This window comes from Vigna umbellata, chromosome 1 (genome assembly GCF_029865625.1).
Source record: "Vigna umbellata cultivar VRB3 chromosome 1, Vumbellata_1.0, whole genome shotgun sequence".
NCBI lineage: Eukaryota > Viridiplantae > Streptophyta > Magnoliopsida > Fabales > Fabaceae > Vigna > Vigna umbellata.
Genome location: NC_142165.1, coordinates 86,752,013 through 86,764,201, shown reverse-complemented (window position 1 = coordinate 86,764,201; position 12,189 = coordinate 86,752,013). Strand labels below are relative to the sequence as shown.

General features: G+C 37.6%; 1 protein-coding gene across 1 annotated transcript; it reads right to left on the bottom strand.

The window, feature by feature from the left end:
* Positions 1-6,627: 6,627 nt before the first annotated feature.
* PIN1AT (peptidylprolyl cis/trans isomerase, NIMA-interacting 1) lies at positions 6,628-10,678 on the bottom strand. Its single transcript, XM_047320612.2, has 2 exons — positions 10,295-10,678; positions 6,628-7,001 (listed from the first exon to the last, which is right to left on the bottom strand). The coding sequence occupies exons 1-2, from the start codon at positions 10,536-10,538 to the stop codon at positions 6,877-6,879; spliced, it is 369 nt and encodes a 122-aa protein (XP_047176568.1). The 5' UTR covers positions 10,539-10,678; the 3' UTR covers positions 6,628-6,876.
* Between the last annotated feature and the right edge of the window lie 1,511 nt (positions 10,679-12,189).

The window sequence follows — 12,189 nt, the reverse complement described above, 5'->3', positions numbered from 1 at the left end:
ATCATTTGACCTTTCACATTTTTTAACATTACAACTCATTGAGATATAAATCCCAAGATCAAGAATGTTTTGAACCCAATGATACTTCTTAAGCTCCTTGAACCTAAGAGTCAATGTACAAAATGGATTCAATAAATAAATTTTTCTTTTTTCGCTTCTAGACTCTATGTCGCTCCTTAAACTCCTCAAGCTTAGGAGAACAATGTACAAACAAATTAAGTATACTCTAATAAAAAAAATGAATTTTTATTTTTTAAGTCTGCATGTGGTTTCTTAAACTCCTTGAACTTGAAGGATTAATATAAAATGAACCATATAATCCTCAATCAACTGAGGATTAATTCCCAATCCTTTATATTAAAGGCTTAAAAAAGAATTAGTCGTTAACAAATATTACATGAATAATGGAACTATCATGCTTTAATCCTGAAATCTAGGTACGGATAAGATGCAAAGGTAAAAATCTACCACCACTAGTATAAACAGATGACAATCATATACTATATGACTTTTTTCATTCATTACGTGTATCAGTGCATTTAAGTTAAAGGTCTTTAAAATCATTCTCCCTGTACATCTCACTAAAGGCAAGGAATAACTATTTGAGATAAAACATAACAATCTAGAAATTTTTGTACTTATAGAGTTTTTGTTGAAATGATTTCAACATATTAGGTTTCTGGGTTTGAAACCTAACTAAGACAACTCACTCACACCCTCAACCCAAGAAAACAATTGAGAAAAATGAATATTTGTTTTCACATTGACAAATGTAGTATACAATCAGTAACTGGAGCATAATCCCCCTCCACATTACCGAAGTTCTTGTCTATACAACTAATGTTCAAAAACTAACTCCTAACAAAGAATATATCTTTATTTATACAAGCCTTTAATTCCCACCCTTCCTAATTGCCCTTCCTAACTACTACAAAGTTAGGCTATTAACCCTTCTTTCTCCTCTCATACACTCTTCATTCCCTAACATTACCCACCGCCTAACGTTCAACCTTGTCCTCAAGGTTGAAGTCTGGGTATTGATCTTTAATAGTTAGAACATCTTCCCACGTTGCTCCATCTCGTCCTCTTTCGTGTCATTCAACCAGTATTTGCTGAGGTACTTCGTCCCCTTGTTGTATCTGTCTTCTGTCTAGAACTCTAATAAGCTAAAAGGTTGGTCCATCTACTTGTAGGTCTGCTGGTACTTCCTTTTCCACTCTCTTTACTCCCACTGCCTTCTTTAGTTGAGACACATGGAAAACCAGATGTATCCGAGTTGTTTCTGGTAATTTAAGCTTAAAAGCTACCTCTCCCACCTTCTGGATGACTTGAAATGGCCCAAAATATCTCCCTACAGCTTCGTATGCAATCAAGAGGGCATATAAGTTTGTCTATGGGATCTTATCTTTAAATACACCTAATCCCCTACACAAATGTCTGTTGGCCTTCTTTTCCGATTCACCTGTTTCACCATCAAATCCTAGGCTCAAATTAAGTGGAATTTGAGCTGTTTAAGGGCCTCATCCCTCATCTTGTGCCACTACCTTGACCTGAATTTCTCCTAGTATGAACCTGTGTAGAGAAGGAGGAACTCGGTCACACATTGTCTTAAAGGGTGTACACCTCGTAGCACCCTGGTAGCAAGTATTATACCAATACTCAGCCCAAGGGAACATTGTACTCCAACTTTTTGGTTGATATGAGCATAAACATCTCAGATAACCCTCCAAAACCCTGTTTACACTTTTGTCAGCCCATTTGATTCAGGATGATAGGCAGTACTCGTCTTTAGTTGTGTCCCTTACATCTTGAATAATTCCCTCCAGAAAACGCTCAAGAACAATGGGTCTCAATCAGTAACAATGGAGATTGGCACCCCATGCAAGCGAACTATCTCCCTTACAAAGACTTCTGATATAGTGCGGGCTGAGTAAGGGTGTTTCAATGGTAGAAAAAGACCATATTTGTTAAGGTGGTCCATCACCACTAGCACAACATCATAGCCTTGAGACTTGGGCAACTTGACTATAAAATCCATACTCACTTCTTCCCAAATAACGTGAGGTATGGGTAAAGGTTACAACAACCCTTGAGGGAGGATGTCAGGTATTTATGTTGTTGGCACACCAAACAACTATCAATGAAATTAGTCACTGATTTCTTCATCCCTATCCAATATAGTGACTGGCCTACCTTGTGGTAAGTCTTGTAAATCCCATAGTGCCCCTGTAGCCGATATCACAAGTCTTCCTTTATAATGCAATCTGCCATGCTCCAGAGTAAATGTTGGATGCGAATTGTGGTCCTTTTGGATGTCTTCCATCACTCTTACCCATGCTTCATCCTCCTCAACTTCCTTCAATACCTCCTCAAAGTCCTGCCAATACAGCCTTGCAACCACCCTCCATTCCTTCTCTTCTTCTCCATTTTCCTCTATCCTTCTAGACATCATCTGCTACTCTATTAGTGACCCCTGATCTCAATATCATACCCTAGAAGTTTTGCTATCCAATTTTGCTGGTTTTGAGTGGTGATTCGCTGCTCCAACAAGTATCTAAGGCTCCTTTGGTCAGTGTGAACCATGAATCTTTGTCCCAACAGATACAACCTCCAATGTTGTATGGCCATAGAAAAAGCCATCAGCTCCTTCTTATATATCGACTTATCCAATGATCCAAAGCTTTGTTGAAGAAAGCAATAAACCTTTTTCCTTGTGTGAGAATCGCTCCGACCCGTCCTTCTGATGCGTCACACTCTATATGGAAAGGTTGGCTAAAATCGGGTAGGATCAACATTGGTGCAGTAGTAATGGCCTTTTTCAGCCTGGTCATAGCCATATTGGCTTGTTCTGTCCGCCCGAACTTCCTCATTTTTAGCAACTCAGTCATTGGCTTTGCAATCTTACCATAATCTTTCACGAAACACCGATAGTACCCTATCAAGCCCAGAAACCCCCTTAAAGCCTTCAAAGTTCCTATTTCAGTACTGCCTTCACCTTTTCTTGATTCATCTCAACTCCTTTTTCTGAGATCAGATGACCAAGATACCTTATTTGCACTCTGCCAAATTCACATTTTTTCTATTCGCCACCTAATTATTTTGCCTCAATTTACTCAAAACCAGCCCTACATGCTTCAAATGCTCTCCTAAGATTGGTTATAAGCCAATATGTCATCAAAGAACACTAACACGAACTTCCTCAAATAAGGCTGCAACAAGCTGTTCATGGCACTTTGAAAGGTTGTAGGAGCATTGGTAAGGCCAAATGGCATTACCATGAACTCATAACGGCGTTGGTGAATTATAAAAGTCATTTTCTGTATATCCTTATCCCTCATCCTAATTTGATGGTACCTTGCCTTCAAGTCCATTATAGAAAAATACCTAACTCCCCTTATTCATCCAACAACTTTTCTATTACATTGGAAACTTATCAGGTACAGTAGCATGATTTATAGCCCTATAGTCAACACATAACCTCGAGCTGCCATCTTTCTTCTTGACTAATATAACTGGACTTGAATATGGATTGGTGTTAGGTCTAATAACCCGTGTTTTAACATCTCTACTACATGCTTTTCAATTTCGCCTTTCATTGCATGAGGATACTTATAAGGGTGTACATTTGAGGGGTATATGATGCATAATTCCCCTGTCTGGTGATAATCCCTTGGGCTCATGGAAAACCCGTGAGTGTTGCTCTAAAACCTGCTTCATTTCCTACCTTTGCTGCCTTGTCAGCCCCTGGCCTTCATCACCATCCTCTCTCCCTTCGATCCTCCCCAAATCCCATCTCAGCATCAAGCCTTCACACCCTTCATTTTTAACAGAACCTCTAGTTCAACCAACCTCTTGTCTAATGTGGGGTCCCTTTTGATAATCACATTCTTCCCTCCTTGGTTGAACACCATGGTTAACTCCCTCCAATTCAGGGTTACCTCTCCTAATTTGGTTAGCCATTCCACTCCAAGTATCACATCCACTCCTCCCAATTCAAAGAGGTGAAACCTTTCTGCTATCTGAGTTTCCCTTATACTAATTATGACTCTATCACAACAACCTCGTGTTTCCTTCCTCTGCACATCCCCAAACACACCCGATACGATGGGGTGTCCTCAATGGGTAAACCCAGCTCCTCGAACAGTCCCATGCTTATGAAATTGTGGCTCGTGCCACTGTTGATTAATAACAACACATTCCTTTCTCCTATTTGACCTTGCAGCTTCATCGTTTTTGGCTAAGTAAGGGCCCCTGCCGAGAACGCTGATAATTCCATCTACTTCTGGTCTAATTGATCTCAACCCCTTCCCTTTCCTCCTCTTCATCCTCCGCTAAAATCACCATCCGCAAACTCTTCTCTGGGCAATGGTGGCCTGGGCTGAATGACCCCCCCATAACTGAAGTAACGCCCCTCCTCTCTTCACTTCAAGAATTCAAAATAGGGTAGATTCCTTGTGTTCCTCCCCTTGTTATCGATTCCTGCCTTTGTCACTTCGCTTCCGATGGTCCCCTCCTTCCATACTGACCCCACATTCTCAGCGACTCCTACTCGACTCTGGTTATGACGACTGGGCTCAGAACGCGTCACTACTCTTGGCATTTGTCCCCACAAAGACTAATTCTTGATCATACTCTTGCTTACAGCCTTCGTCCCACCATGGAACTCCTCCACATCCCTTGCTATCCTCATGCCCTTCTGTAGCCAGGTAAGAAAATACCCCAATAGTTGTTCTTCGGGCACTTCCTTCGTCTGACCCACCAAGATTTCAAAATCTGGATGTTCCTTACTGCTTACTGGTTGCCAACCTTTCAAAAATTCTACCTCTGTTCCTTCCTCCGAATCGGACCACCATCGCCCCTTTAAGCCTTCCCAAGAACGGTTCTTAGCTTTCTCTCAAAATCTGAACTAGTAGCAAACACTACCCTTCATGCTGATGTAGGCCAAGCACACCTTTTCCTCCTCCGCCACCCTTGGTAGCTCAAAGAATTTCTCGGCTCTATTGATCCAATTCAGCGGATCAATTTCCTGAAAGATAGGTAACTCTACCCTTTTCCTCTAATTGGATTGCCCATCTTGGCATTCGCTCTCTCTGCTTCCCAAGTCTTCTTCTCGCCTTCTCCTATTCTCATTGATGGAGGCTTGGCTTCCGTTTGACTGACCATCCTGATTGTGTGCCCGCCCACCCAAGATTCTCATGACTTGTTGCAAATCTTAGTGTATTGATGCAAAGTCTTGTCGTAGCGCCATTGTCTTTGTCTTCATCCCATCTACTGCAATTTCCATTACTTCCAATTGCCCCTCTATCACGTTTAATCTTCCATCAAATCTTCCTTCCATCTCGCCTTTCTCCTTTAGATTGGATCCAACAGGTCGAACCAATTTGTTAGGTTTCTGGGTTGAAACCTAACTAAGACAACTCACTCACACCCTCACAGCAAGAAAACAATTGAGAAAGAATAAATATTTGTATTCACATCGACAAATGTAGTGTACAATCAGTAACTGGGAGCATAATCCCCCTCCACATAACCGAAGTTCTTGTCTATACAACTAATGTTTAAAAAGTAACTCCTACTAGAGAATAGAACTCTATTTATACAAGTCTTTAATTTGCGCCCTTCCTAACTACTACAACAGTTAGGCTATTAACCTTTTTCTTTCTCCTCTAATACACTTTCCAATTCTCTCAGGCAACATTTATAAGAACAAGTTACATAGTCAAATCAAAAATATAATAAATAAAAAAATTATTTATTATCCATCCAAAGTACTGAAAAATAATCCAAATAATTATTTAACAATATTTTCTAGTGAAAAGATGAAAAAACGAGTTTCAGAGTTATAGTATATTTACTTCAATATATGACCAACAGAGAGAAGGAAAATGATGAATTTGAAGGTAACATTTTGATTGCTTCCACTCTTTCAAACTTATTTGCGTGGAAAGGAACTCTTTCAAACTTTTTGCGTAGAAAGGAACTATGAATCCCAAACTCTTACTCACTCCCAAGGGAGGAAATGAAATGGGTTGATACAAGCTAAAACTCAGCGTGGCAGTCAACAAAATTTTCAAATACCCCCTCATATTCAAAACTAAATTGGTGACACTTTTTATTAAATTAGGAAACATAAGCAATTCTGAGTAAGAGATAATTATAAGTGGGGCATAAATAAATTATGCACCCTCTGTTAACAAAAAAAACCATCCACTCCATTCACAAAGGAGACCACCATTTTGCATTTTTACTTCCTAATACATTTAACACAAGACATTGTAATTGAAAATATAAACAACTCTACAATGCAAACAAACTTATATATAAAAAGCAATCAAATAACCTTCTTTTTTCTTTTTATTTCTCTTTTTATCCTTCATTTATTCACTCAAACTCCAATGATAATATTACTTTTCTTGCATAAGCACTTCTAAGAAAATACAAAAAGAAGTGATAGTTCAAACATTTACTTCTTTTCAAGTAAAAGTATTTTCCAGTAATAAGCACATTGCTAATTGGGTGCCCGACACATTATTTCATAATAACGTAGAGTTGTGAGATATAAGAATTTTGCCCAAAGGTGGGGAAGGTAGGGTTAAATTGGATGACTTATGGAGTTAAATGGGATGCTTTAGTGAAGGATCACATGTTTCTCCTTTAATATAAGGACATTCGGATGGCAACAGAATCCAAAACGTATAAATGTTATTCAAAATTACAAGCATACCACACGATTTTAATTGTCATGAAAGCAATATATCGTCCAAATACATGGGGCGACCATGTCTGAAACCTGATATACTTATATCAGCAGATCTTGACCTCAACAAGAATCCTGGATATCTTCTACAGATGTTAATAGGAGATAACTCCGTGTAATCATTTCGTCCTCTTAATAATGTGGACTCCACTGTCGGTATCCACAATGTCACTAAGTTCACCAACTTTAAGAGCAAGGGTTGCCTCTTCAAAAGGCTTCTGCATCTGACCACGACCGAAAGGACCTGCACCCACGAAAGTTATTTCACTTCAGATATGAATATCATGACTGAATGTAGATCCCCAATACATTATGACGAGGGTGAGTTTGGTCGTGCATCTAAAGGTCTACGTTACGTTTTTGAAAGATTAACAACAAAATTCACTGCCCAAACACCCAACAAGTAATTTACAAGATTGTTGTTTCAAGGAACTGCATTCATGGAGACACGGTTTAACTTCACAGACAGACAATAACTTGACAGTTACAAAGATTGAGAGATTCGTTGTTTTTAAGAGATTGAGTACAGTAGACCTATAAATCACATTTAAGCAAATATTTGATCCGCCCGCAGCCGTAGAAACATCAAGAGGGCCAACAAATATATACCATCACAACATCAAATCAAAAGTAATTTTTCACGATAACATCTTGGAACTTATAAAATGCTTCTTAATTCTCGAACAACAGCCTTTTTCTGGTATTCCAATTTATATCAAGCACAACGACATGAACTGAGAACTATTTCATATACTGTTTGTGGTAGTGAAGAACTAATATATATGATTTTTTATATAAAACAATTGACTTCTTACATTTTCTTTTTGGTAAAATGGTAACAAATACTCAAGGGATACTTTGGAAACATCTGGGATTAATTCACACCAGAAGATGAAACCAAATTACGTGGAAGAAGTCACATCAACTTCATACTTGATTCAAGTCCAGGTATTTCTTTCTTTTCAGTTTCTCAGTATGCTTCCTTGGCTACAATCTTGTTCAAGATACAATCGAACACTAAAAATGGATATCAAAACTTGGTTTGCTACATTGTAGGAAACTAACTCCCTTCACTATACCCAACCCTTCACGGCAACACATATAATCTAATACAGGTGATAAGAATCTGGTACATTAAAGTGATATGGAGAAAATTCCATATAAAAGATGAAAGAAAACACAAACGTGATGTTTATGTTAAAGCTCACGAAAGGGTGTAAGATGACACAACAGGTGAGCATTGGTGAGATATGTGAATTCTTATGAAACACAACAAGAAATGTCATTGAAAGTTCAGATTTATGTTCTGTTAATTCGAAACACAAAGAAACAAGTGTCATCGGCAGTTTCGGTGCCACTAAATGAGGCAGGCATGTAAAGTGAGGCAGTTTGAATAAAATACATAATGCATGTAAACCTACCCAAATTCAACTTAGCAACTATTACATCCTTGAACTTTTTCACTTTGAGCACTATTTCACCTTAGAGATATTAGATCCAGCATCAACCGCCCCAAATGTGCTTAAAGTGAAAGAGTACAAGGATGTACTTGTTGCTAGGTTGACGTTGGGTAGGTTTACATGTATTACGTATTATTCAAACTAACTGTGTATGCTCTTTTACTATCTCACTTTACATGCCCGGGTCATTTAGTGGCACTTATTCAAACTAACTGCTGATTTAATAAATAATATAATTAGAAGACGAACTGGCAACTCAATCCATCAAAGGACAAAAGTTAGATGCAACTCCATAAGTTTTTCTGGTGCAATTCTCTAATCAGAAACAGAGTATCATTACATTAATCCACAATGGCCCTTAATGAAAACTTTTATCGTACGGATTATCAGAGACTAAAACTCAAATTCTGATTCAGAAACATGACCAAAAGCACCTACGGAACTACATCTAAGTTTTGTTCATCCAATTAAGCCCGTAAATCTTGTTCTGTTGCGTTACATCACAGTACACTAACAAGAACTCCTCAGATAACTAAACGCAGCTCCACAAGTCAGGCTACCTGCGCAATACTTGGGAACTATGAAGCCTGGATAATGCCTATGGCATGGGATACAATACAACACGACAAGAATATGAGAACAAGACAAAATTTTGAAATTTAAGATATGAAACGTTATGGATACGTTAATAAAAATGTACAAAATATTTTATATAGATTCTGAATATCGGCAAAGAAATTGACAATGATTCTCTCATTAACTAATAACTATAATGATCACAGTTTACAAAAAGGATATTTGTGATCAAAACAAAAAACATGATAAGTCATGGGTAATAAAAACATTATTTGTAGACCTCAAAATAGCCTACAATGTACAAGTATTGTTGCTAAATTACTATTTAATGCTAATAATATCATTATCCTAGCCTCCATTACCATCACCCCGGAAACGGACAGCTTCTAAGTTTGATTAATCAAGAAATAATTCTGCCAATTCATTTCGCTCAGCACCATTATCACATGAACTTATCTCCACTATTGTCCCACAAACCTTGCCTCAATATATATCTTTCACTTTTTCAAGACTAAAGTCAAAGGCACCGCACATAAACTAAATATCCAACCTTTTTCAAATCAATTTTGAACCTCTTCAAAACAATGGAAGAGAATATAAATGCTCAAGATGCTTTAAGGCTAGTATTTCCGATAATATTCCGACGAATTAAAGCCAAAACCAAGGAAAAGAAAGATCAAAGAGGATATTATAGTTTTTCCGATACATATGATTAATCAAACTTGATTTCTTTTCTTAGTCCTGTTGTTTATTCCCAAACTGTGAGGCCCAGTTAAAAAATGAGGAATCAATCAAGAAAAAATTCTGCCAATTCTTTTTGCTCAGCACCATAATCACATGAACATATCTCCACTATTGTCCCACAAACCTTGCCTCAATATATATCTTTCACTTTTTCAAGACTAAAGTCAAAGGCACCGCACATAAACTAAATATCCAACCTTTTTCAAATCAATTTTGAACCTCTTCAAAATAATGGAAGAGAATATAAATGCGCAAGATGCTTTAAGGCTAGTATTTCCGATAATATTCCGACGAATTAAAGCCAAAACCAAGGAAAAAAAAGATCAAAGAGGATATTATACTTTTTCCGATACATATGATTGAGTACTGGAGAGACATACTTCCCCATTTTTTAACTGGGCCTCACAGTTTGGGAATAAACAACAGGACTAAGAAAAGAAATCAAGAAGTCACTTAAAGACAAGTTGACTTCGATCCTGCACTGAGATTTAATAGTAACCGATCTAACTTGACCAAAACTTTCTGATAACGAAAAATATTTAACTCAATGCACAATTGACCCAAAATTTGGATCACCACCACCGACACCTCAGATACATACAATTTATAGACTGACACAATTTTGAATTACCAAAATTTGTCCTCAGAATACCAAACGCTCAAATCCGTACACAATAAATCCAAATGCACTTTAATAATTTTACTTTTATGTAAAAAATATTATCATTAATATGGAGATAGTTTGTTCAGAACTGACCAAGATCGCCGCCGCGCTTGGCGGAGCCGCAATCGGAGAATCGAGACGCGACGTCCTCGAAGGTTGCCTTGCCCGAGACGATGTCATCGCGAAGGGCCTTGAGCTGAGAAACCGCAGCTTCTCTTGTGGTGTTCTTGATTATGCGTCCTTCTGGATCCTTCCACGACGCCTTCCTTCTAGAACCTTCGTGCTTTATTAGTATGTGCGAAGCCCTAATCTCACCGCCAACTTTTGACGACGACATCTTCACCTTCTTCTTCCTGTTTTCCTTCTCCGACCGTTCCGCCGCTGCGGTGGACGCCTTCTTTCTCTTCCGATCCGACTCAATCTTCGCAGCTCCGGTCACCCTAGCTCCAGAGAGAGAACGCAACTATGCGAGGTGAAAGCCTCAGGCTCCGGTATTTATAGAGTGGTCCTAAAACAAGGGTCACTCAGTTGTTGTGGACATCTTAGTCGTCCGTTTGAGATTCATCGTACGGGTCAGATTCATTGTCGCTATTTTGTTGTTCGAATAACTGAATGCCCTAACACTGTTTGTGCCGCGTGTACCCATCTAAGTGGCCTTTTCTACTGCTTAATGATGATTATGCTGTTTTTCTCATAAATACATATAAATGAACAACGGAATTCCAACGTCATTTAGAACTATTCCACGTATTGCACTGACAAAGATAACGAATTAGCGAAGCAAGCAGTGAAGCAAGTTTGGCCCAGTCATTGTATAATACTACTAACAAATTAGCGAAGAAACAAAGATATAATTGATTACTCTCTTTTTTAATCGACTGTTAATGCAATTTTTTATAAAAATATTTATAATTTCATCATAATAAAGTAATTAAATTAACAGAATTTAATATAATAAATAAAATAATTAAAATTTTAATATTTTGTTGGATAATTTATCTTAATATATATTTTAAATATAACTTTTAGTAATAATTTTTTGGTTTAATCCTTTTCGACATCCCTATTTATGTACGAATGTCTCAATTGGGTCCTCGTTTTTTAAAGTGTATCAAAATGGTCCTTAATTTTGAAAATTGATATCAATTGAGTCCTTTCCGTTAAGTTGGCTGGACGGCGTTAAAAAAATTGATGAGTGGATGTTGAGACGACGAACGAACGCTCGTCCACCAGCGAACGAACGCTCGTCCACCAGCGAACGAACGCTCGTCGACCTCTTACTGCTGGACGACCGTTCGTTCAACACTGGAATACCGTTCGTTCGGTGGTCGACGAGCGTTCGTTCGCTGCTGGACGAGCGTTCGTTCGCTGGTGGACGAGCGTTCGTTCGTCATCTCAGCATCCACTCATCAATTTTTTTAACGCCGTCCAGCCAACTTAACGGAAAGGACTCAATTGATATCAATTTTCAAAATTAAGGACCATTTTGATACACTTTAAAAAACGAGGACCCAATTGAGACATTCGTACATAAATAGGGATGTCGAAAAGGATTAAACCTAATTTTTTTATTATAAATAATTAATATTATATAGTTAAAATAAAATTAAAAATTAAAAAAATATCCTTTTAAATCAGATCCACTATAAACTTTTTATTCAAATCCATTTATTTTTCTTAATTCAAACAACTTCAAATTTTACTCTCATTCTATTCTTTTTCACTCTTTCAAATTCATCCCTCAATCCAAGCATAACATTAATGATTCTAAATAATTTTACTTATAGATCATTGATTATGCTTGTGGTAATTGATTTAAAAAAGTTTATTATTAAAAATTTATGCAAATATGAAGATTTATAATTTCCTAATATATAAATTAGATATTCTTTCGGTAGATATTTTGTAGGAACGAGAGACTAACATGTTCCGACACGTTTTTCTTCTTTTTGAAAGCTGAGATCGCCTGAGCTGCTTCCCTTGCTTTT

Coding starts and splice junctions, on each gene's coding strand:
- PIN1AT (XM_047320612.2), bottom strand. CDS start 10,538: ATGTCGTCGTCAAAAGTTGGCGGTGAGATTAGGGCTTCGCACATACTA. Junction 7,002..10,294: donor CAAGCGCGGCGGCGATCTTG/GTCAGTTCTGAA, acceptor TCGTGGGTGCAG/GTCCTTTCGGTCGTGGTCAG.